The sequence below is a fragment of the Rhinolophus sinicus genome, linkage group LG11, assembly GCF_036562045.2.
Source record: "Rhinolophus sinicus isolate RSC01 linkage group LG11, ASM3656204v1, whole genome shotgun sequence".
Taxonomy (NCBI): domain Eukaryota; kingdom Metazoa; phylum Chordata; class Mammalia; order Chiroptera; family Rhinolophidae; genus Rhinolophus; species Rhinolophus sinicus.
The window spans coordinates 31856058-31880910 of NC_133760.1; the positions used below are offsets into that span (position 1 = coordinate 31856058).

The 24853-nt window shown below is 40.1% G+C and overlaps 2 protein-coding genes across 7 annotated transcripts in view; one reads left to right on the plus strand and one right to left on the minus strand.

Moving 5' to 3' along the window:
* Positions 1–24853, minus strand: part of NIP7 (nucleolar pre-rRNA processing protein NIP7) — a 60809-nt gene that overhangs the window by 27193 nt on the left and 8763 nt on the right. The gene's annotated exons all lie outside the window — the stretch shown is intronic.
* TERF2 (telomeric repeat binding factor 2) lies at positions 1248–23614 on the plus strand. 6 transcript variants are annotated; one of them, XM_074314670.1, is made up of 10 exons: positions 1252–1647; positions 1758–1853; positions 2499–2629; positions 12021–12107; positions 13120–13266; positions 14706–14812; positions 16045–16437; positions 19766–19845; positions 21826–21866; positions 22596–23614. In XM_074314670.1, the coding sequence occupies exons 1-10, from the start codon at positions 1269–1271 to the stop codon at positions 22599–22601; spliced, it is 1467 nt and encodes a 488-aa protein (XP_074170771.1). In that variant the 5' UTR covers positions 1252–1268; the 3' UTR covers positions 22602–23614. The 6 variants fall into 6 exon arrangements, with proteins under 6 accessions (XP_074170773.1, XP_074170772.1, XP_074170771.1 ...); XM_074314669.1 differs by having other exon boundaries at positions 1253–1647; positions 21823–21866; XM_074314668.1 differs by having other exon boundaries at positions 1253–1647; positions 22490–23614.

Below are 24853 nucleotides of genomic sequence, written 5' to 3' on the forward strand. Positions count from 1 at the left end.
GGAGCTAAATGCGGAGAATGTATTTCTGGAAGGGTGAAATATGAGGTGCTAAAAGAGTAACAGCAAGGGAAATTTAACCTAGCCCAGAAAGTCAAGAAAGAGTGAAATGTCCTGTAAATGGGGCTTGAAGGACAGCAAGGATGTAGTTAGGTGAGAATGGACTAGATGAAAGCTCCAAGCAGACTGAGTAGCAAGTGAAATGTAAGTGAGAGAAGTTGTGCGCACGTGAACCCAAAATGAGTTTGGCAAACAGGCAACCGCTTTAGGCTTTAAAAGTCATGTTAAGAAGTCTGCACCTTGTTCAAAAACAAAAGATTGACGAGTGATGAGTGAAATGTTCTGATCTGTGTTCTACTGTGTATTCTTCGACTCAATAATTCCACTTGAAGGAAATTATCCTAAGGAAATAATTATGAATTAATGCAACGATGCAGTTAAAAGGGTGTTTCTAATATGGAAATTGTCTAAATTACAAAATTTTGAAACAGCTAAACATCTAACAGTAGGGGTTTAAAAAAAACTAATTCATCCATATATTGGAGTGGCTATATAGCTGTTAAAGATACCGTAGAACAAAATATTTAATGGCACGGAAAGATGTTCATTACATGTTAAATGAGAAATGGTTATATAAAATACATATAATAGAATCCCTTTTTTGTAAACACACACACACACACACACACACACACACACACACACACACACACAGAATAGGTATTCAAAAGATATTGGAAGGCTGTAAACCTAAATGTCAACTTATTTTTTCATGCGGGATTATGGGTGATTTAAATGTTAACCTTTTTTCCTAATCGTTCTACAACAAAAGGTGTTATTCTTGTACTTTAATATTTTTTATGTCTTATATGTCTAGAGGTTTCAGGGGTACCGGCCATACTCTATTTCTTGATCTCGATAAGGTTAACACAGGCCTTTGCTTTAAATTATTTGTTAAAGTGTAAATTTGTTTAATAAAGTTTCCTCCATGTATGTTACATTTCACAATTTTAAAAGTGCTTAATAAGCTGCACGTATTTATTTTTCAATATCTGACAGTCCCGAGTCTCTAGTAGTGTTGAACAATTTCGGAGAAAGTTGACAATGGACTTCAAAGCCCCATTGGTTTACGTGTCTGGGCGTTGTGGACTTCAAGCCCCAGCAGGCATTGCGGTCAGCACACGGGAACTACGGAGTCCGAGAGGGAGGCAAGGGCCAACGGTCCTGTCCCTCCCAGAAGCCCGCGGGCGGTTCGGAAAGCCGTTTCTGTTATGGCCGCGGGAGCTGGCACCGTGGGCCCCGCTTCCGGCCCGGGCGTCGTGCGTGACCCGGCGGCGTCACAGTCGAGGAAGCGGCCCGGTCGGGAGGGAGGGGAGGGTGCGCGGCGATCGGACGCGATGGCGGGAGGAAGCGGGAGCAGCGACGGCAGCGGGCGGGCGGCAAGCCGGCGGGCGTCTCGTAGCGGCGGACGGGCTCGGCGGGGGCGGCACGACCAGGGGCTGGGGGGCGCCGCCGAGCGGGGTGCGGGGGAGGCACGGCTGGAAGAGGCTGTGAACCGCTGGGTGCTCAAGTTCTACTTCCACGAGGCGCTGCGGGCCTTTCGAAGTAGCCGGTACGGGGACTTCAGGCAGATCCGGGACATCATGCAGGGTGAGGGCCGGGCCTGGGGAAGGAGGCTCGGGCGCCTGGGAAGGGGAATCTCAGGGGCCCAGATGTCGGGGCTGGGGGTATCTCCGAACTAACGATGTCTTCTTTGCCAGCTTTGCTTGTCAGGCCCTTGGGGAAGGAGCATACCGTGTCCCGGCTGCTGCGGGTTATGCAGTGTCTGTCGCGCATTGAAGAAGGAGAAAATTTAGGTACGGCTATTTTTGTATTCTTTTCTGGGCTTATTTAGAGTTAACGTTATTAAATTTACATCCGGAACTGAGGGACTCATGGTTAAGGTGCGCTGCTGTTTCGATCATAGTGGTCTTTTTCCTTCTAGAATTAGGCTATGCTCTGGCTCCAGTTAAGATTCTTTTTGCCTGCTTTTCTGTTTTGTTTTTTTTAATTTCTTCCCACCTGTTTCTTGCCCCAACTTTGCTGCCATCTGAAGTGAAATATGGTAAGATGGCCATCTATCTTCTCTCCCACAGTAGTGTTTTTCAGAGTATGAGCACTTTTTTTTTCCCCTGAATTGAACTTGACAGCTGTTTAGCAAAAGGATCTTCGGTTTCTGGCCGCTTGTATTTGAGGAGGATGTGTGTATCTTGAAATCTGAGATGCAGATGCATATGTTAAAAAATAATTTACCTGTCTTGAAAATCATACAGTCCTTTCTGGTTCACTGATTTGAATTTGGACCCTCAACATGTTTGTAAGCCTGTAACGAGTATGTCAGCAATTAAATGCAAATCTTGCTATATTTGCATGTTTTTTTTTATAAATATATGTATTTTTGGACATAATTTTTCTGTTCCATAGAAAATAGCTTAAAGTGAAAACTGTGCTCTTTGTCCTAGACTGTTCCTTTGATATGGAGGCTGAACTTACACCACTGGAATCAGCTATCAATGTGCTGGAGATGATTAAAACGGAATTTACACTGACAGAGGCAGTGGTCGAATCCAGTAGAAAACTTGTCAAGGAGGCTGTAAGGCTCTATTTTTTTTTTTTTCTTTTAACAAAAATCAGAGGTTTTTGAGGATGCAAATGCTTATCTTTTTGTATGGGCTGGAGGAAAAATGGATGAAGAAAGAGCAAGTCAGCACACTCAAACACATACAGATATTATCTCTTTAGGCGACCCCGTCTCAGCCCAGATTTGGAAAGAACCATTAATGGTAGGTGCTCAGCTTTTATGATTTTAGCAGTCTTCCTTGTGGCCCTGTCAGGAGGGACCACAGTACACAGGAAATAGGTTACCATTGAAGACTGACATTTTGGAGCTTATTACATACCATTCAGGAGAACTGTGGAAGGGCTAGAAGTAACTGGCCCAGGGTTTGATCACCCTTGTTTATCGTAAACCAAGGAGAAGAGCTGGGGCCTTGGGAAATGTGAGACTGACTTTGAGCTATTTCACGCAATTGTCTGCAGAAAGAGAGGCTTCCCTCTAAACAGACAATCAGAGGTGCTGGGATAATCAGCCAGTTAGAAAAAACAGAATGGTAGAAGGCTGGCACAGGTAGCATTCTTGACAAGAAGAAAGCTAGTGAAGTGTCTAGGAATATGGGACTGGGACTGTGTCAAGGCTCAGGTAGCTTCAAGTAGCAAAACTTACTTTTATTTAAAACATAGAAGTGGCCATGGAAACCAGTCAGAAAAAGCTTTTTGTTCTGTGGTAACAAAGGCTAGGGCTGTAAAAGCAGACACAGAGGTGGGGACTGAGGAACAACAGCTCAGCATTGCCCTGGTGGTGGGAAGGAAGGAAACCGATAAGAGAAGAGCACCCCCAAAAGGACGGGATGGGAGAGCCGGCAAGGATAAAGCCTTGCTTAGCAGTGAAGACTTTCTGTCCCTTGTCTGTGTGCTGATTACTAAGGGATCCTGTTAAAAAACAACTAGTGTGTGTGTGGCAGATTATTTATTCAGTTGAGGACCTTGAAAGGAACTACTTTCGGTCTTGCAAAGAATGCTCAGCTAATTTCAATTCCAAGGAGGAATAATTCCAAGATTAGATTTTTAGTACAGGTGAGTCCAGTTTGTGTTGGAGGGAAAATGCTAGAAAAGACGTATTAGCAAGGGAGGAGAAATCCATGCCTATTTGCAGAATAACTAAGGATCTTTTGAATGGGAAGAAACGGCACCAGTTCAGAGTAATGTGTGTAACTCTTGTTAAGTAGCTAGCTGATTCAGAAATGGCAACTCCTTCAGAACACAATCTGTAGATTTGTCTTCTGGCCCCTCTTTTGGAAGAGTCTGTGTGTGCTTTCATCTTTCAGCTGTCCATTTATTATTTTATTATTATTTATTATTTAAGTTCATAGATCTCGTTTGGGAGCTTCATTAGGAAAAATCTGTTTGCAAATCTAAACCCCCTTAAAATAGTCAACCATTTTCTTATGTTGACTCCCTTCTCTTTTCCATTTTCCACTAGGTACCTGATCTCATTATACTTACTGTATTACTATTACTGCTGTGTAACAAATTACCCCAAAATTTAGCAGCTTAAAACAATACATATTATCTCTCAGTTTCCAAGAGTCAGGAATCTGGTAGTGGTTTAGTTGAGTGTTTCTGACTTGAAGTCTCATGAGATTCAAGTGTGAAGCTGGATACGAGGGTTGAAGTCATCTCAAGGCTCAGCTGGGGTTAAAAGATCTGCTTCCATCCTCACTCACACAGATGTTAGCAGGACTTAACTTCGTCGATGGCTCGTGGCCAGAGACTTCAGCTCTTTGACTCCCCATAGGGCTGCTTACAACATGGTAACTTGCTTCCCCTAGAGCAAGTGATCCAGAAGAACAAGAGACCAAGACAGAAGTAATTCTAATCTCAGAAGTATTGTATTATCACTTTTCCCATATGCTGTTAGTCGTTATAGACTAGGTCAATTCTGGATTAATGTGTGGAATGGGACTAGGCAGAAGGTGGGGATCATTGGGAATCATCTTAGAGTCTGGCTACCAAAATTACCTTGATCTCCTAATTACTAATGATACTATATCACTTGCCACTTCAATTTATTTTTTTTCATTTCTCATTTCGAGTCGAAGAATTGTTAATGGTCATCTTTGGGAAAATACCTTGGGGTGCCTAGGCTCAGTGAGGCTTTCGGATACATTTTAGGCTTTGTAAAGTGTCAACAGCAATTTATTTAAAAGTGTATTAGATTTTTTTTTTTTAAGTTTATCAAATGAGTTGTTAAATTAGAACTTCTCAATCTGTGGTCTGGGGATCTCTGCAGGTCTTTGGGACCCATTCACGCGTCAGAACTATTCGTAACAATGCCAAAATGTTAGCTGACTTTTTTAGTACATTGATATTTGCACTGATCGTGTAGAAGCAATGATGGGTAAAACTGCTGGTGCCTTAGCATGACCAAGGCAGTGGTAAATTGTACTAGTAGTCATTGTAGTCTTCATTGACACATGCTGGCAGTTAGAAAAAAAGAAGGCCAGCTTCAATTAAGGATGTCTTTGAGAAAGCAGTAAAAAATTATTAAATCTAAACCCTTGTGCAAACATCTTTTCACTATTTTGTCTGACAAGATAGGAAGTTTGCATAAAGCATTTCTGCTGCATACCAAGACATGATAGTTGTCTTCAGGAAAAGCTCTTATGTCATTGTTCGAGTTGCATGTTGGTCTAGCTGCTTTTTAAATGGAACACCATTTTTACATGACAGAATTGACAAACTTTGGTTATTTAGACAGGTATTTGACAGTCATTTTCTTGAAAAAGGGCAAAAGTGAATTGTTCACTTCAAGGAAAACAATTGATAGTATTTGTTGCCAGTAATAAAACTCAAGCTTTCAAGTGAAAGTTAGAGTTTTGGAAAACTTGTATTCATGTACTTGATAGCTTCCCAATTCTTTAATTTTTCTGATAAGATTGATGGTATTAACAACTATGAGTTTACAAATATCTTTAATAAATGTGTCAACATTTGGAAGACATCCATAACTGGGTGATCATTTTCCAAATGATCAATGCGTTATATCACAAAATCATTCATGGGTAACAGATCTATTTAAAGTATAAGACAGACTAACACATTTTAATGTAACAGATGATGAAAAGTTCACTTGCCAAAGTTTGGTGTAGAGTCAAATTTGGTATAAATTCAAATACCCAGTTTTCTGACAGGGCTATTAAAATACTCCTCCCTTTTCCAACATCGTATCTGCCTGAGGCTGGTATTTTTTTTAATATACTTCAACCAAAACAACATTATCAACAGAATGAATGCAGAAGCAAGTATGAAAATACGTCTTTCTTATATTAAACCATATATTAAGGAGATTTGCAAAAATGTAAAACAATGCTATCCTTCTCATTAAACTTCTTAGAAAATATAGTAATTTTTCATAAAGATATTATTTATGTTAACCTGTAATGAGTTTATTTTTAATGAATTAATAAATATTTTTAAATTTTCTCAGTTTTATATTTGTAACATGGTGAATATCAACAAATATAACTCACATAAACAAAAGCTCTTTGGGATCCCTGTTAACATTTAAGAGTATAAAGGAAACCCGAGGCCAAAAAGTTTGAGAACTTCTGTAAGCTGGTAATGATATTGAGACTGCGTTGGTTTTCTCTTCATAACTAAAAGCGATTCCTCAGTTAAGATTTCTGTGGAGAACGGGAGAAGAGCACGTATGGCATATTCTTGGGGAAGCATTTACTTGTTGCTTTTTGTTGTGCAGCGTTCTACCCTGCATCTTTGGTAACAGCACCTTGATTTTCTTCGGGGGCTGTACCCCATTTGGGGCCTGGTACATCAGACACACTCTCTTAGAACTTTAATTCTTGAAACAAAAACTTTGTCAAGGCTTTTTGAGCATTCCTGCTTCCTGGTTTCTTTCTGAATTTACTTCTCTAGCCTTTCTTCACTTCTCTGAGTTTGGTTTTCTCTTCCTGTGCATTTTCTCATTTTCCCCAACATAAAAACTTTTTCGTCTCTATTGAAAATCTGTGTTTGGAATTTACTTTTTGTTTAAGTTAGCAAGTAACAATTGTATTGCTTATACTCCAAGAGCCTTAACAGATGCATAAGAGAAGAAATTACACTTATTTCTGAATACTCAAGTGAAAAAGCAATGGTTCATCTCTTTAAAAAAACTTCGAACTCATTTGCATTTCCATGTTTCACAAATTAAATATAGTAGGACCTATGTTCCAGTTCTGGGACAGATTAAGCATACTCTCTTCTGTTTCCTGTAATGCTGCAAGTATAAATCCTGGACAAAATGTGTGGAACGGCTATCGGAGGACTCAGAAATGTAAATGGTAGTAAGCAGATGGGAAGACGACCAGAATTTGAAGATCTACCAAACTGGTGATGAGTAGTTTACCATTTTTTCCCTCTCCAGTATCAGCTGGCCTGGACCTGAAGGCTCCCGAAACCTGGACATGCACTCCATGTATGAACTGAAGGAAGTCCAGAGAAAGGTGCTCTCTGGTCTGAGGAGCAGGAAAGAGATCTCCTAAGGGTCAGAGAGGGTGGGAGAAACTCCAGGGGTGTTTTTTCTCCCTTCTCTCTGTCCCGGCACCCAGGCAGAACTACACTGGTGGCAGCAGTGGCCCAGTGGCAGCAGTGGCCCAGTGGCAGCAGGGCAGGCACTTAAAACTGAAAGAAGAGAACCTTTTCTCCTTAGCAATGGAGCTGTGATCCTCAGAACTTGGAGCAAATTCCATTGTTGTTTTTTGTACTGTCTGCCCTGCTGCTTAGCCCTGGATGCAGATGCAGTTAGTGTGGCAGAGTGGGGAAAACTAAAGCCCACGAATACAAGGCTGGTTCAATATTTGAAAATCAGTCAATGTAATCTACCCTATTAATATAAAGAAAAACCATGATCGTATCAATTGATGCCAAAAGAGCATCTGACAAAATTCAACGTTAGTTTATGATAGAATACAGTCAGCAACTAGGAATATATAAAAGGGAACTTCCTCAACCTGATAAAAAGCATCTACAAAAAAACCAACAGCTAACATTAAAGATGGAAGATGTGGGCCAGCCCTGTGGCTCAGGCAGTTAGAGTTCCGTGCTCCTAACTCCGAAGGCTGCCGGTTCGATTCCCACATGGGCCAGTGGGCTCTCAACCACAAGGTTGCCAGTTCAATTCCTCGAGTCCCGCAAGGGATGTTGGGCTCCGCCCCCTGCAACTAAGATTGAACACGGCACCTTGAGCTCCCGGATGGTTCAATTGGTTGGAGCGTGGGCTCTCGACTACAAGGTTGCCAGTTCGATTCCTCGAATCCCGCAAGGGATGGTGGTCAGTGCCCCCTGCAACTCAAGATTGAACATGGCACCTTGAGCTGAGCTGCCACTGAGCTCCCAGATGGCTCAGTTGGTTGGAGCACGTCCTCTCAACCACAGGGTTGCCGGTTCGACTCCGGCAAGGGATGGTGCCCCCTGCAACTAGCAACGGCAACTGGACCTGGAGCTGAGCTGCACCCTCCACAACTAAGACTGAAAGGACAACAACTTGAAGCTGAACTAAGATTGAAAAGAACAACTTGACTTGGGAGAAAAAAAAAAAAAAGTCCTGGAAGTACACACTGTTCCCCAATAAAGTCCTATTCCCCTTCCCCAATAAAATCTTTAAAAAAAAAAAAAAGATGGAAGATGAATGCTTTGTCCTTAAGATCCAAAACAAGGCAAAGGATCCGTTCTCACCACTTCATTCTATATCATACTGGAAGAACTAGCTAATGCAGTAAGTCAAAAAAAAAAAAAAAAAAAAAAAAGAAAGTGAAACAGTTTAGAAAGGAAGTAATAAAATTGTGCCTATTTGCAGATGACATGATCGTCTATATAGAAAATCCCATGGAATAGACAAAAAAAAAAAAAAGCTATACTAAGTTTAGCAAGATAGCAGGATATAGGATCAACACAAAAAACATCATAGCTCCATATATGAATGATATGAAATGACATTACCCAAACAGTGCCGTTTACAATACAGCCGTCCCCCCTCATCTGCAGGGGATATGTTCCAAGACCCACCCACACCTTCCACCCCAAGTAAATGCCTGAAACCGTGGATAGTACCAAACCCTATACATACTGTGTTTTTTTCCTACACATACATACACTTATGGCGTCTCTGGCATATACTAATTGCCAACACTACTTTGTGCTTTGGAGGCATTATTAGATAAAATAATGGTTAATCTAACGCAAGCATTGTGATACTGCAACAGTCAATCTGATAACCTAGTGACTAACAGGCGGGTAGCATGTATAACGGGGAAATGCTGGATAAAGGGATGATTCATGTTCCAGGCAGAACGAAGTAGGATGACCTGAGATTTCATCATGCCAAGAACTGCGCAATTTAAAACTTACGAACTGTTTATTTCTGGAATTTTCCATTTAATATTTTCAGACTGCAATTTACTGCAGGTAACTGCAACTGCAGAAAGTGAAACTGGATAACAGGATAGAGCCGAAAAAGAAATACTTAAATATAAGTCTAAAAGAACATATGCAGGGTCTTATGTGGAAAAATACAAAATGCTGATGAAAGAAATCAAGACCTAATAAATGGAAAGACCATGTTCATGGATTGGAAGACTTAGTAAATAGTTAAGATGTCATTTTCTCCAATTGATCTAATGTAATTCCAATCACAGTCTCAGTAGAATTTTCTGTAGATACAGACTGATTCTAAAATACATATAGTAAGGTAGAGGAATTAAAACAAAACAGTTTTGTAAAAGAATAAAGTTGGAGGATTCACTACTAAATTTTAAGAATTATTGTAAAGCTACAGTACTCATGATGACTAGTGGAAGAAGTATGATCCACAAGAAGGAAAAATTGATAAACGAGTTCATCAAAATTTAAAACCGTGTTCTGAGGAAAATACTGTTGAGGTTCAAACAAATATGACTAATTGATTTTTGACAAAAATGTGAAGGCAATTTAATGGAAAAAGGATAGTCTTCAACAAATGATACTGAAACAGTTGGATGTCCATATGCAAAAAATGAACCTTGACCTAAACTCATCTTATACAAAAATTCATTCCAAATAGAGCATAACCTAAATGTAAAGCTATAAAACCTTTAGAAGAAACCATGAAAAAAATCTTCATGTCTTGAACTTAGGCAAAGAGTTCTTAGCTATGACACTAAAAGTATGATCCATAAAGAGGAAAAACTGATAAACTGGACTTCATCAAAATTTAAAACTGTGTTCTGAGAAAAATACTGTTAAAAGAATGAAAAGACAAGCAAATTTTATATCTGACAGGACTTGTATCCAAAATATATGAAGAACTCGCCAAAGAAAACAACCCTATTTTAAAAATGGGCAAAAGACTCACCAAAGAGAAATACGGTTGGCAAAATAAGCACATTAAAAGATGCTCAACATCTTTTAGTCACTAGGGAAATACAAATTAAAATCACAATGAATATTAGGACATAACCTAGTAGAATGGCTAAACTTAAAAAAACTACAAATGCTGGTGAGGATGTTGAGCAACTGGCTCTGTCATACATTGCTGAGGGGAATGCAAAATGGTAAAACCACTCAGGAAAATGGGCCATTTCTCATAAAGTTAAACGTAATCTTCCATGTGATCCAGCAATCCCACTCCTGAGTATTTACTTTCGAGAAATGAAAAGTTATGTTCACATCAAAAACTGTACATGAATGTATTAGCATCTCTTCATAACCACCAAAAATTGCAGATAACCCAAAAGTCCTTCAGCGGTTGAAAAAACAAACTAGTAGATCCATACAGTGGGATCGTATACTGCTCAGCAATAAGAAGGAACTATTGATCACGCAACTACAGGGATGGATTTCAAAAGCATTACACTGAGGGAAAGATTCCAGTCTCAAGGTGCCACCCTTTAAAAAATAAGTGCTACCGTACAATCTGATCCCATTTATATGACATTCTTGAAGAGCCGAAACAACGAAAAGATCAGTGGTTGCCAGGGATTAGGGGTGGGGGAGAGGGGTGACTACAGAGGGAGGTTTTTTTGTATCTGTGATTTCTGTATCATTGTGGTTACAGGAGTCAGTACATGTGGTAAAACTTACACCAAAAAAAGTTAATTTTACTGTATGCAAGGTAAATAAAATTTAAAAACATAACAGGACCAAGATGATTTATAAAAGTTAAACCTTTGTATTCAAGAAAGGAAGTATAGTCTTAGTATAGTTTTTCTGCTGAAAATGATGTAAAAGTGAATATGGTCGTCTGATTAAAAGGAAAAGACTTCTTTTGTCCCCTTGCTGGGCAACAAGAACTTAGGGCTGTGCCTGCTGTTCAGGAGCATTGGACACCGGTTTCCTTCGCCCTGTAGGGCTGTGCTCAGCATGTTGACAGAATCAGCAGAGTTAGTACTTACAACTGAATTCCCTTGCTATTCGTCCTTCTCTTGGTGTTTCTCCTTAAATTCTTCCTCATGAAGACTGGAAATACTAAGAACCAATATTTCCTTCCCTTTTTTTATACGTGAAGTCTGTGTCTGATGCCTCTCTTGAGACGGGATCTAAGAAGACAGAGTACGTAGCTCCTCTATCCTGTTAGGTAACTCCAGGTGCTCCCAGTTTTCCCCTGGGTTTTCCAACTTAAAAAAAAAAAAAATGTCACATGGTTTTTAAAATACCTTATTAAATTTTCAGTCACTGTTACTGTCCCTCTCCACATATTCTCTTGGGGTTTCTTTACTGAAAGGGACTCTTCTTTTTCTCTATGGCTGATGAGACCTCATCCTGCCTGGAACTTTGTCCTCTTTTCTTTGCTGCCTGTGGATACAATGAGCTGGATTTGTCTGTCTCAGGAATTCCCTGCACACTTTCACTGGAGTTGCCAGCTGGGGTTTACGGTACTGAGAGGCTGTATTGGTTCTTTGGCAGAACTGACCTCAGGCTTTTCCTGAATGGAGCTAGCAGAACTCTGTGTTGAGCAAATTGCTTCTTTTTTCCACAGTATATCCTCTCCTCTGCCCCCCCATTACATCAAAGCTTTTGCATCCAAAAAGAACAGAACCAGTTGTTCTGGGGACCTGGAATGATCCCTCTCCATTTTGCCTTAAGAGGCCCTAATCAAATTGGGTAAATGATCTGTAATCCGGGGGATAGATTTTGCTATCAGCCATCTTTTTAAAAACGGTGTAATGTTGAAAACCTACTACCCTACACAGTGGAAGAGACCTTACAGTTGTTCTTAATTCTTGAACAATTAGTTTTTAAATACAGGAATTAGATAGAATATGAAAAAGTTCTTGGGTACATAAGACTCGGTTTTACTTTTTAGTAGAGTTTATTTTGATATTTGATATTCTGATTACACCGGTCACTATTACGACAGTTTAACAGACAGGTTTTTTCCTCCTCTTTTGTAGGCTGTCATTATTTGTATCAAAAACAAAGAATTTGAAAAAGCTTCAAAAATTTTGAAAAAACATATGCCCAAGGACCCCACAACTCAGGTAAATTTGATACATTTTTTTGCTCCTATGACTTAAAACCGTTGCATTGTTTCTTGTGGGAAAACAGGGAAAGGGTCCTTTGTCAGGAATGTTATCTAAATATTCATCTTTAGCATGTTGGCTTTTATATCCAGGATAACTCAGTGTTAGACTGGCTTTTCAAAATGTGTTTATTAGATAAATATACATAAGTCGTTTACTTGCCCATTTCTATCTGGTTTGTGACAGAACTTGATTTAAGTAATCAGTACCAGGTATCAAGCGATCAAGTTTTGTAACATTTCTAACTTTACTTACATAAATGCTGATCCTGCACACTTGAGAATCTGTCTTAGTAAAACTCCTTTTGCACCCTGCTCTTGTTTTTATTTTTCCCTTTAGAAATCTAAATTTTAGTTTTCGAAAGGTAACATGTATATAATACAAAATTCAAAAAGTACAAAAGAGCTTAGTGAAAAATTCTCTCATCTCTGACTCAGTCATCTCGTTGCACTTTTCAGAGGCAACCAGTTTTGTTGTTAATACTTTGTATATTCATGTAAATAAGTGCATGTATATGTACATGTAGCCATACACATATACCCATTCTTCCTGTGCTTCCCATACACATCTGTGAGCATATTCCACACACTAACTTGAACATTTTTGTAAATTGTCTCTTTTACTTCCTATATCTTGGAGGTCATTCTATATTGGTATATAAAGAGCTTCTTTATACTTTTTGTGTTTTGGGTTGGGGGGGGTTGCAAGTTTAAAAATCTTTATGTAAATGTATAAAGGTACTTTAGATTCTAAGTTCTTCATTCTCTTTTTATAGCTACATAGTAACCCACTGTGGCTGATCTGTAGTTTACTGACTGTTCTGTGTGATGGGCTTCCCTTCCTATGTGTGTCCCAGTGGGTTCTGTTGCCAGTGTTATGACAGCTCTGATAGTGTTGTCTCAACTCATCGTCACTGAATTTGTCCTGGAGTTCTCCTTTCTCATGTTGCAAATATTGGTCCTTTGTGTAGAAGCTGAGAAATGATCTCCTGAACATTATCCGTGAAAAGAACTTGGCCCATCCTGTTATCCAGAACTTTTCCTATGAGATCTTCCAGCAGAAGATGCTGCGCTTCCTGGAGAGTCACCTGGATGACGCAGAGCCCTACCTCCTCACGGTGGGCCTTGGCCTTCTCTTCCTATAACCATGATATGGTCTGGAGGATGTGCAGGCAATTAGAAAAAGGACAGTTCTTTGTAGAAGTGAAAGAGTAAATGTGGAAAAGACTGAATTATATGCATTATTTTCCTTAATTAAATTCCTTAAATATACAGAAGCAGAGATCCTGGCAGAGGCGAATAGAACATACATACTTGGTCTCCCTCACCTCCCATTTTTACCTCCTCTACATGTAATTAATCTGTTATGGTTAGTAGGAGAACATTCACTTACAGTTGATGGTGGTTCCCAGAGAAGATGAAATCTGAGTTAAGTTTGGGAGTAAGAGTGGTTTGATAGATGTGGTATAATGGGGTTCTTAACAGGAAGAAGGTATAATAAGAAAAGGTGTGACTAGAAGGATAAGAGGCCATATGAAGACATTCTTTAATTGGATCAAAGAGATAAGTATAAAGAATGGAAGCAATCAGGCTCAAGATGGTGTGTAGAAGAATTAGAACCCAGCCTGTCCTAGAATGTGGACTGCGGTAAGTGAAACTGAGTGAGAGGGTGTTTGTTTTTTTAACCAGGATTTTAGTGTTGAAAATAGACCTCATAACAACGTATGTGCCAGGCCTATGTTAGGATAGTGTCAGTGATCCTAGCTGTCATTTGGCAAATCTTAAATTATTTGTAAAGCAGATAGTTTTGAATAATCAGGGAGCAAGTGTCGGCATACTTGAGCCTGGCCTAGGATCCTTTCCTTTGTATTCCAGGTAACTGGAAAATAACCAGCCACTGTGTTTGTGTGAGGATAGAACTCTCAGCTCATAAGACATCACTCATTACAGATACACATCCTGAGATGGAATATACTGGACTGACACGCAATGTGTAAAACTTCAGTCAGAGGGAGACACATGAGCAGTTGGAGTTAGAGCAGGACTGGCCTACTCAGGGCTTTATGTGCTATGAGTAAGGATTTTCAAAGAGCTGTTAAAAGGCAAAACATACAGAAATGTTTTGTAGCAGTGTAGTCATAAAAAAATTCTATACACAAACTAAAAGACATCACACAAACATCAGTTATCCTAAGTTTGGGAAAAACAAAGAAGTTTGCCTTTGGTACAGGACCCCAAAGGTGTGTAGATTAGGGATGAGACTGGAAGGATGGAAGAGGAGAAACAAAGTAAAATCACATAATTAAAGAATTTTTCCAATATCAAGATGGTTAGCTCTACTCAAATTGTGTCCTCCTTTAGTATAGACAAGTATTTTTTGAAAAAGCAAAGAAGGAAGAAATCTGAGATAATTCTTCTCAGTTCTGTGTCCTCCTTTAGCTTACCTAGATTGGATTTGTAGGTGAACATGTTTGCATATCGAATACATTCATGGTTAAAGCAGCAAAGAATTATGAAATTCTGTGGCTTCTTCCTAATGACACCCTTCCCTTCCCAGATGGCCAAAAAGGCTTTGAAATCTGAGTCTGCTGCCTCAACTACAGTGAAGGAAGATAAACAGCCAGCACCAGAGCCTGTGGAAAAACCACCCAGAGAACCTGCAAGGTGAGAGGGCTGCCCTTCTGTGATCTAGGGGAAATACTGGAGTGGTCTATTGGAAACAGTGTCCTTAGACCAGGATCACTTAGTTCCTCATGTGATCTGACCTCCTGACATATTACTGGTACAAGGTACTGTGGGATGTCAGATCCCTGACAAAAGTTCTGAGTGGTTATTCTTCAAAGGTTCTTTCCTCCTGTTTCTCTCCTGGCCTCGCCCATACTACACAGTACTTCCCTGTTGATACCTGATCTCTTAACACAGTGTTCAGATTTGTGAATCAGATTCCCAAGACCAGTTGCTAAAGTAGGGGTCACATGTTTAGATGCCTTTGGGGGCCTGGTAGGAAATGTAAAGGAGAAAGTGGGTCTAGGATAATTGAGAGCATGGGACTGTGAACCAGAGAGGGCATGCTTTTCAGTTTCGTGTGATTGTTAAGTGAGAATGCCCAAACTTCAGTTCAAATTTTCGTGTGAGACGTCCATTTTTTGTTTTGTTTTTCAGCTTTCCCAGTTTTTGAATTTTGGCAGTTTTAAAAAACACTTGCACAGGCTAGGCAACAAAACACATCTGCCAGCTGGGTTTGGCCTACAGGCTGCCAGTTTGCCCTCTCCTAACAGTTTTTACTTAAAGCATATTGGCTATTCTAAATGATTAGATGAACTGTATTCTGAAAAGGCAATTTCTTGTTTCAAGACCGTGTGGCACGCTTCTTAACACAGAGAATTCTCAAAATCCCATTGACAAGTGTGTTATAGGAGAAAAGGGGCAGAATGGAACGAGTCTTTCACGTCTGCCACATGAGGGCTGGATTGGGACAGCGGGAAGAAGAGTTTAGACTTCAAAGTAAAACTGCTGGATTATCCATAGGTTTGTCCAATGGACTTGTACTTTTTAAGCACTATGAATAGTTCTTATATAATGGAAAGCATTGCTTTAGTCTTTACAGACTACATGGGATGGGTTAGACCGCACGCAGGCTAAAGAGGTCTCTGGAGGAAGTATCACTATTTCCTTTAATGTTCTCTGATTTGCAGTTTAAACTCCTTAGTTCAACTTAAACAGAAGCTTTTATAAGTAAAGGATATATAGGAGCAACCTCTCTCTTTTTTTTTTTAAATGAAGAGTCCTCGACTTGAGTCTTCTAATTTGAAGCTTCACACGTTGATAAGTTGTGGCTGTTTGGATAAGCATCAACAATGGTGAAACTGATCTTTGTATGTTTGCCTTATCTGTAGACAGCTACAGAATACTCCAACCACCATTGGAATTAGGACTCTGAAAGCAGCTTTCAAGACTCTGTCTGGTTCACAAGATTCTGAGGCAGTCTTCTCAAAACTGGACCAGAAAGATCTGGTACTTCCTAATCAAGCTTTCCTACCATCACCAGCCCTCAAAAACAAGAGACCCCGAAAAGATGAAAACGGAAGTTCAGCCCCTCCTGAGGGTGAGGGTGGCTCTGAACTGCAGCCCAAGAACAAGCGCATGACAATAAGCAGATTGGTTTTGGAGGAGGACAGCCAGAGTTCTGAGGCAAACCCAGGCCTCGACTCCTCCCAGGACGTCATCCCAGCATCACTGGCCAAGCCCTCCGTTCTCAACCACCCCCTCCCCGGGGAGAAGAAGCCCAAGTATGAAGACCTTCTTTGTAGCAGTTTGGGGGCTGGTTGGTGGTCCTGGTTGGGCCTGGTATTGCTTCCATGAATGAAGTAACTTTCAACTAAGTTATTCACCACCAAGGCTTGCTCAGACTGCTAGAATGTGCCTCGGGAGTGGAGAGTGACAACATAGCCATCCCTGCCAGTTCTGAAGCCCCCTCACTTGGGCTTCCAGGCATTGCACTAGGGCATGAGTAAGGATGGAAGGGGTTTGGAGCCCCCTACTCATCACTGCTTTCATTTTTTAGCAGACTTCTAAGTACCTTGACTGCTAAAGATTATTAGTCTTGTTAAAAGAAATTTGTTTGAATTGGGCCATGATATACTTTGATTCTTGAGATTTATGAATATTTATAGTTTTGCACCTTCTATGAGTATTTGGGACTTGGCAAACTCAGTATATATTTATTAACGTCTCACATTCCAGGTTCTGTGGGACAGTGGCTAGAATGCTTGCATTTTGCTCCCCATCGTGATCCCCGACCTGGCTTTTGAGTTTTGCTACCCTTTGTGTCCTCTTGTGGATCCTTCCCCCAGGAAACTGGTCTGCTTGCTCTCTGGAACACAATGTGTTTGTTTTCTACTACTGTGCTCTCGCTCCCTGTCATTCCCCACGGTTGGACTACCATCCCTCCATCACTGCTTGTCAGAATCCCATGCGTCCTTCAAAGGGAGGAGAAGCTGATGTTGACTAAGTACTTTCTGTGGGCCACACACTTCATGTATTTTACTGAATCTCTGCCATCCTCACTTTGAGTGATACATTAACCCCATTTTATAGATGAGGAAGGTTCAGAAAAGTTAAATTGCCTGAAGTCATATAGCTGAAAAGTGGCAAAGTTTGGCTTTGGGATTTTTAACCCAGGACAGTCTTGACACGAGCTCATGCCTGTACACCACTTACGCCAGGCTGCCTGTTAAAAATTCTGCCGCCTCCATGAATCTCCCCTGGTCACCCTGCTATAAGTGATCACCTCACTGGTCTCCCAAGGCCACTGCCATCTTGACCACTGCTCTCTGTTGTAGTTGTTTGGGGATCTGTGCTCTGCCAGCATGTGCTAAGTGGCATCTGATAAGTGACTCTGTACCATATGTACCACTGTCTGCATTTGGAAGTGAGTGAGTCACTGGCTGGGCACAGATACAGCCCAACACACTTATTCTCATTTGATACATGATCTCCTTTACTCCACAATAATGCTGTGAAGTGTAGGTATTGCTCCTATGAACAGATGAGGAAACTGGACAGAGTGCATGATTACAGTGGTTTTATAAATGGAAGCATTTGTGAAGGTATCAGACAACCACCTATCGTATCAAGGGTATGAAGTACGATGGATATTCTAAAGCAGAGATTGGCACACTATGGCCCCTAAGCCCAATGTGCCTGCTGCCTGTTGTAAAGAGAGTTTTATTGGAACACAGCCACACCCATTTATGTATTGTCTGTGGCTGTACTGTCTGTAGCTACTTTTGATGCTACATTGAGTTGAGTAGTTGCAACAGAGAGTAAGGCCTGCAAAGCTGAAGATCCTCTCTGACCCTTTACAGAAAAAAGGGATCCCATGACCTGGCTCTAAAGGAGTGTGTGTGAGGTACCCTGATTGCTCCACAGAAGAGCTGAGCCTGCTCAGCAGAGCTGGTGGAGCAAACAAATACAGAGGAACACATGCTGAGCTGGCCTTAATGGATGAATAGGAAGTCATCGAGCATATAGGGGGTTGGGAGTTCTCAGCAGTGGGAACCCTTTTCATAAAAGCCGGGCATGCCCCCAAAAATATCCTATAGTCTGAATGACAGGAGAATACAGTGCACAGAGAGGATGAAGGAAGAAAAGTCTGGATGGGTAAATGGGCCAGAACTTGAGTTCCTATTCTATCAAGGAGAGGTTCTCAAACTGGGCTTCATATCACAATTACCTGTGGAATATGTTTAAAAATGACACATTCCCAGGCTCCTAACTACTGAATTAGAAGGGGCAGGAGAATGCTCTATAATCTGCTTTTCTAACTATTCCCTAAATAATTATTCCACTCATCTGAATGCCTAATGAGACACCACTAAGGGTTTCTGAACAGTCACTGAGGGAAAGGAGAGATGGAGAGTGGCTGGACATTGCTGCCAGGTGAGCAGCGAGGACCTGGGGAAGCTGGACCGGTGGAAGAGGAGGGGAAGGCAGGCTTAGGGTTTACCACATGGAGGGCAGGACCATGACTACTCGGTTGTTATATACCCCCACCCCCACCCCAGCACTTAGAACAAGTGCCTACTGGATATTTATTAACCAAATAAAATAATTATTGGTTCTTGCAATTTAAGGGGTCACAGGCAAAGCTATAAAAGGCCAGCAAAGGGTTAACATTTTAAGCTTTGCGGACCACTTGTGTGTCTGTTGCATTATAACCCCTTGAAAATGTAAAAATCATTCTTAGTTCAAGGGCTGTTCAAAAACCAGCAGCCACAGGCTGTAGTTTACTGACCCCTCTAGACCACTGCTCATCAAATTCCAAGTTCACCGGTGAGGAGCACAATCACCAAGAAGGGACCTGACTTGCCTGGGACCACACAGACCTATCAGTCAAGATAAGGACCCAGACCTCAGCCCTTTCACAACATGAGAAATTAGGCAGTACCAAAACATTTGTACATGTAATAAATGCCAAGTTCAGAGGCATAGCAGGTTACCGAACTGATCTGCAAAGATTGTCTGCAGGAATAGTGAACAGCTACTCGGGTGAAAATGACAGACCCAGAGGTTAAAAGCAGTTTTATCCCAGCACTCGAATAAGTGGATAGAAAACTTAAGCTTTCTGACTTATTTATACATAGTAATTAACACAGCTAATGTCCTGAGAAGGAAAAAATACTTTGTCTCAAGCAAATTAGTTATTCTCAGAAATAACATTTTTGGGGATATCAAATTTAAAAACAAGGGAAAGGAAACAATGCAGCCACTTTAATCAGGTAATTTCATAGTAAATTCATGGAACTTTCAAGCCTATGCACTTACTAGGCAAATTGCTTTCATTACTCATTTGCAAAATACCCAGACAGCCCTAAAAATAAATATTTTGAGGGGGATGGTGGGTGATGTATTCAGTGCTGAGTTTGAGGGTGGTCCTGCAGCCTGGGGGGATGATAACATGGGGATACCTGGCCAGGTCAGGATTTGGGAGTTGTGTGTGTAGGTGAATTTCAAATGTCGCAGCAAACAAAGGAACACGGCCACGAGTGAGCCAAGGACAATAGGGATGAGCCAGTATGAATTTGTTTTACACCTGTCCTCTCCATCTCTCCTTAGAGTACTCAAAGGCAAGTGGAACAACTCTAATGGGGTTGAAGAAAGAGAGACTTGGGTGGAAGAGGACGAGCTGTTTCAGGGTAAGTGAGATTCTCCTTGGTCTCCCTTTGACACTTGCTGAAGTGTACATGTATGTTACTGTCACATTCAGGTTCCAGAAACTGCCTGTCTCCAGACTAGAAAAAGTTTAATTTCCTCATTGTGATTCATGAGGAGTCAGTTTCATGTCCTTTCCCATTCAACGATGAGACTGTCAAAGCAGCACTTTATATTTGAAGAAAATTACTGGTTCTGTTTGAATAAATCCTATATTCAATTGTAGTTTATGTTCTTCCTAAAGTCTTAATTAGAAAAAGGAGGAGTTATTCCCTGCATTTCTTGTCTAAGTAAAACATCTCTTACCAGTTTCTGAGAAACTTTTCCGTAATGAATACTAAACTTCATAGCATTTGCATTAGAATCTCTCCTACCACATATTTTATGGAAATATCAAAGTTCTAAACCTTAATTTTGGAGATTCTAAGCACTTTTATAATAAAATACTATGTTTCCCCAAAAATAAGACCTAGCAGGACAGTCAGCTCTAATGCGTCTTTTGGGGCAAAAATTATTAATATTATATTTATTATATATCACATTAGACCTGGTATTGTGTTGTATTGTATTATATTATATTATATTGTATTGTATTGTATTGTATTGTATTGTATTATATTATATTAATTATATTAATTATATTATATTATATTATATTATACTATACTATATTATATTATACTATATTATATTATATTATACTATATTATACTATATTATACTATACTATACTATACTATACTATACTATACTATACCCGGTCTTATGTTAAATAAGACCCAGTCTTATATTACAGTAAAATAAGACCGGATCTTATATTAATTTTTGTTCCAAAAGACGCATTAGAGCTGATGGTCTGGCTAGGTCTTATTTTCGGGGAAACACGGTAGTAATCCACTGTCAGTTCCATAGGTTTTGTCCTTAAAAAGTATCTTCAAAGGTAGAAACGTAGCTGGCAAGATCAAGATCACAGGAAAAATGGGGGAAGCAACAGAAAACCAGTAAAAGTGGCATTAAATATTTAAAAACATCAGGATATTAAAGTTGTAGAAAACATCCACTTCCAGTGCAGTCCAGTTGCCAGTTTTAGAAATCGCTTCCACTATAGTATGAAATACTTCATCATTTAAAAATAAATAATCTAAAAAAAAAAAAAAATTAATTAAAAAATAAATAAATAAATAAAAATAAATAATCTGCTCCTGAGCCACCTTCCTCCACTGTTTAGGAAGCATTACTGGGAAAACGCATCTGCTCAGGCAGACCCTCCAGGCTACACGTTTATGCAATTTCGCCTTGTCTTGCAGCTTTTAACTGGCTCTTATTGGCTTGAAATAGCATGTTCTTTAAAACTTCCTGTGGTCCTCTGGCCGTTTAAAAAATTATCTTGGCCCATGGTTTTTCATCTCTTTCCATATGGTCAGAGGGTGTAGCTTGAGCAGATTTCACATGGTCTGTTGGAATGGGAAGCAGTAATTATTACCCCATTTTTTTGTTTAAGGAATTGAACCTAATTTTACTTATACAAAATGATCAGGAATTTGAAAATTCTGGTATAAAACAGTAACACTGTTATTTCAAAAGAGTGGTTAGCAAGGGGTTATAAAGCAGAAATTATATACTTATATATAAACATGTATAATACATATATGTTAGGGTTTTAAATACCAGTCCCACAGTAATTTTAGAAAATATTAGTTTTACTAAAGAGCCCCAAATCCCATCATTAACCGTTTTTTAATGCCTTTTTGTAAAGTATTTGCTTTGTATAGAATTTCATGGGCTAAAATGATTGGTATCTTGCAAACAAAGGACAAAAACAAATTATCCTTTAATGATGTCCTTTTTTTACTCAAAGTTTGAAATTGGAATCAAGTTTTCCCTTTAGGGACATTCTTTTTCTGGTGGTTTATGCAGAAAAAGATGAATTCTGAAATGAGTCTACTTTTACTGTTTTCCAGCAGTACCAGATGGAGAGAGCACAAGCAGTGTAACAAAAAAGCAGGTAATTTAAAATTCTCTTTTCTGATCTTCTCTGGTTGTGTGGGTAGAAGAGAGGTAAAATAAGTACCCACATTTCACAGCTAGACTACCCATGTACCTGGTAACAAATGTTTTGTGTTTTTCTGACAATCCAAACTAAGTTAAAGTAATACCGCAAATCCTCGAATAACGTCCTTTTGTTCAATGTCATTTTGTTATAACGTTGAGTACATGCTGTAGGAACTTAAGTCTTGTTTATATCAATTGGCCTATGGTAAAATTGGTTTCATTATATGTCGTTTTGCTTGAAGTTGCAGAACCTATCGACAACGTTAAGTGAGGACTTATGGTAGTAGTTATTCTCTGGAAGAAAAATCTAGGACAGAAACCTGACACATTTTCCTGACCATGAACAACACACGTTTGAAGTTTGAATGCAGAAGTGATTATTTGTTGAAGATAAAGTGGCAGGATGTTGAAAATGTCCAAATCCACACTGTTAACTTATTGTCTATAATGTGTTTTAAACATATAAGCCCTTCTTTTGAGTTCAGATTACTCTCCTAGGATTCATGAGTTTACCTCTTCACTGTATGAAAATGTGAATAAGTGGAGAGACACATTGTAATCTTTTTTCGTTTGCAGAAGTGGACTGTAGAAGAAAGCGAGTGGGTCAAGGCTGGAGTGCAGAAATTTGGGGAAGGAAACTGGGTTGCCATTTCTAAAAATTACCCATTTGTTAACCGAACAGCTGTGATGATTAAGGATCGCTGGCGGACCATGAAGAGACTCGGCATGAACTGAAACAAGCTTTCATGTCCACAGAAGTCACAGGAGCATGTTTCCTAATAAGAGCCGGATAGTCTGCTCTAGGCTGGGATGAAAATTTTGGGCGTCCTCCTCCAACGTGGGGGAGGTCCCAGTTCCACTTCATCACTGTTGGAGATCATGGAGTTGAAAAACAAAGCCAAGTCTACCCCTGTCCTTGGAAGCGATGACAGGCAGATAGCTTGTACAGTGCCAGAGTATCGTTAGTGTTTCCCTTCTTTAGTGATTTGCTTGAATTTAAATCCCCGGTAATCAGTAGAACCTTCTCCTAGGAAATGGTGGAGGCTGTTAGGAGCCACTTATGATTCCATGACCTGTTAAAACCAGCAACGTGAGCATTATTTGGAGTGAACTTGTTCCAGGTAAAGCTTTGGCCTTCTGATACAAATGCAAAGAACTTCGTCTCTCATGGGCCCAGCTTGATGAGAAACCCGTCCTGGTGGAATCAGGGTCCCTTTAAAAACTGTTTAGCCTGTTGTGATATCAACACCTAGACCTGACTGCCTTGACATTTGCTCTTAATATTTGCTGGGCTATGTAAGCAGGTTTAACCTCCACTTCTCATGCGGTTGAACCAGTGTTTTTTGGTGATTGTAGATAAGCTTAGCCTCCCCCCATTCTCTCTTGCCAATTCTCTTCCTTATGCTGGACTTTGAAAGCTTAAAATAATCCTGATTGAGTATAAATGCCGAATTCCATTCTTCATAAAATGGTTGCTTCCCCGATTCCCTAATTGTGCTATGCTAGTGTCTTGCACTGCAATTCAACATTTCCTTCTCCTTTTGTACCGTGTTGTGCTTGCTGTCTCTCTCAGACATCCTTAAAAACTGTCTTTTTAGCAAAAAAATTTCAGTGAAGTGTTTTATGTAATCTTTTTTTAAAATATGAAAACTATTGTCCATAACTTGTAGTATTCTTCATTAAAGTCTTGCTTCTCTCAAATGTAAATAACTGTTTAATTGCAGCACAGCATGTATGAGCAGCTGGAGGTGGCAAAATGTTAAACAAGTTTTGCTGAACCATGTTGACTGTTAAAAAGCTGATGTCAAAATGTACTGGATGTTCTAATCCTTGGAAGCCATGTGGAACAGAGAGGTGAAAGTTTCCTCTTACAATTTGTCCATTTCCTTATAACATACTTCTGGGGCCAAAAGACTTTTCCCTTTTTTACTTTTGAATGAGTGAAAGCTATAAAGAAGTGCTCAATTTTTAATATGCATATTATAGTTGTAAGTCGGAAACTACATGTGTTGGAGTTTGGCACTACTGTTTTTCTATCAATTAACCTCAAGTGAAACTACAATAAGAACCTGATCTCCTCTCAGTCCAACCACCTCCTCTCAATCTGGGTGCAGCAAGTTGTGGTCTCCCTCAAAACTGGATTAGGATGCAGACGCTTTTCTCCCCTCAGCTCTCCATCGTTACAGTGGCGACGCTCTCTGGGTAGAAGAGTGACACTGGGATGCATTTAGGGAAGCAGAGTGTCCCAATCAGCATTTCTCAAATTTGAAAAATGCACAGGCCCATTAACATTTTTTAACATAACTTCAGTGTTATTTTTATTACTGTATTACTGAAATGTGTACAAACAAAAAACTAAGCCTACAGCTTCCATAGAACTATAAACCTTACCGCATCCTGCTGACTGTTTTGCTAAATCTAAGTTACTGCTCACGACATGAGTAGTGTTAGGATGGTGGCAATGGTGGGACTCCGGTGGGGGTGCCTGTGCCACTATGCACTGGAAATGATCCCAGACTCTCCCATCTTCACCTTAGAGACACCGCTGCAGGGCCACAGTGCCTCCAGAGTGCTGTGACATCATTTGGCCTCCGCGAGAACTGAACACAATTACGAAGTCTGTTCTTTGCTCATTCGCTGTTAAAGTATCACCACTTGGAGTCAATGCGATGAATTCTGAAGCAATACTTGGTTAGAAGCCGCTAAGCTGTTTTGTTAAGATTATGTCTGAAATAAAAACATTTAGACACTATCAGGACTCAGAGACCGACAAACACTCCCAGTGGGTAAGAATATGAGGCGCACTCGGGACCCCTGCTGTGTGTCCGTGCTGTAGTCTGGTGAGCCGGCCACTGAACCTGAATGGCCATCGCCTCGCTTCCGACGCAATAGATAATGGTAGAGCTAGAGAGCTGTTGTGAGAATAAAGTCAGATGCAGT

Bases quoted from the DNA above. Each gene is read 5' to 3' on its own strand.
- TERF2 (XM_019756847.2), top strand. From the start codon at position 1,269: ATGGCCGCGGGAGCTGGCACCGTGGGCCCCGCTTCCGGCCCGGGCGTC. The intron at 1,648-1,757 runs GTGAGGGCCGGG...CTTCTTTGCCAG, and splicing joins GATCCGGGACATCATGCAGG to CTTTGCTTGTCAGGCCCTTG. The intron at 16,438-19,765 runs GTATGAAGACCT...ATCTCTCCTTAG, and splicing joins CCCGGGGAGAAGAAGCCCAA to AGTACTCAAAGGCAAGTGGA.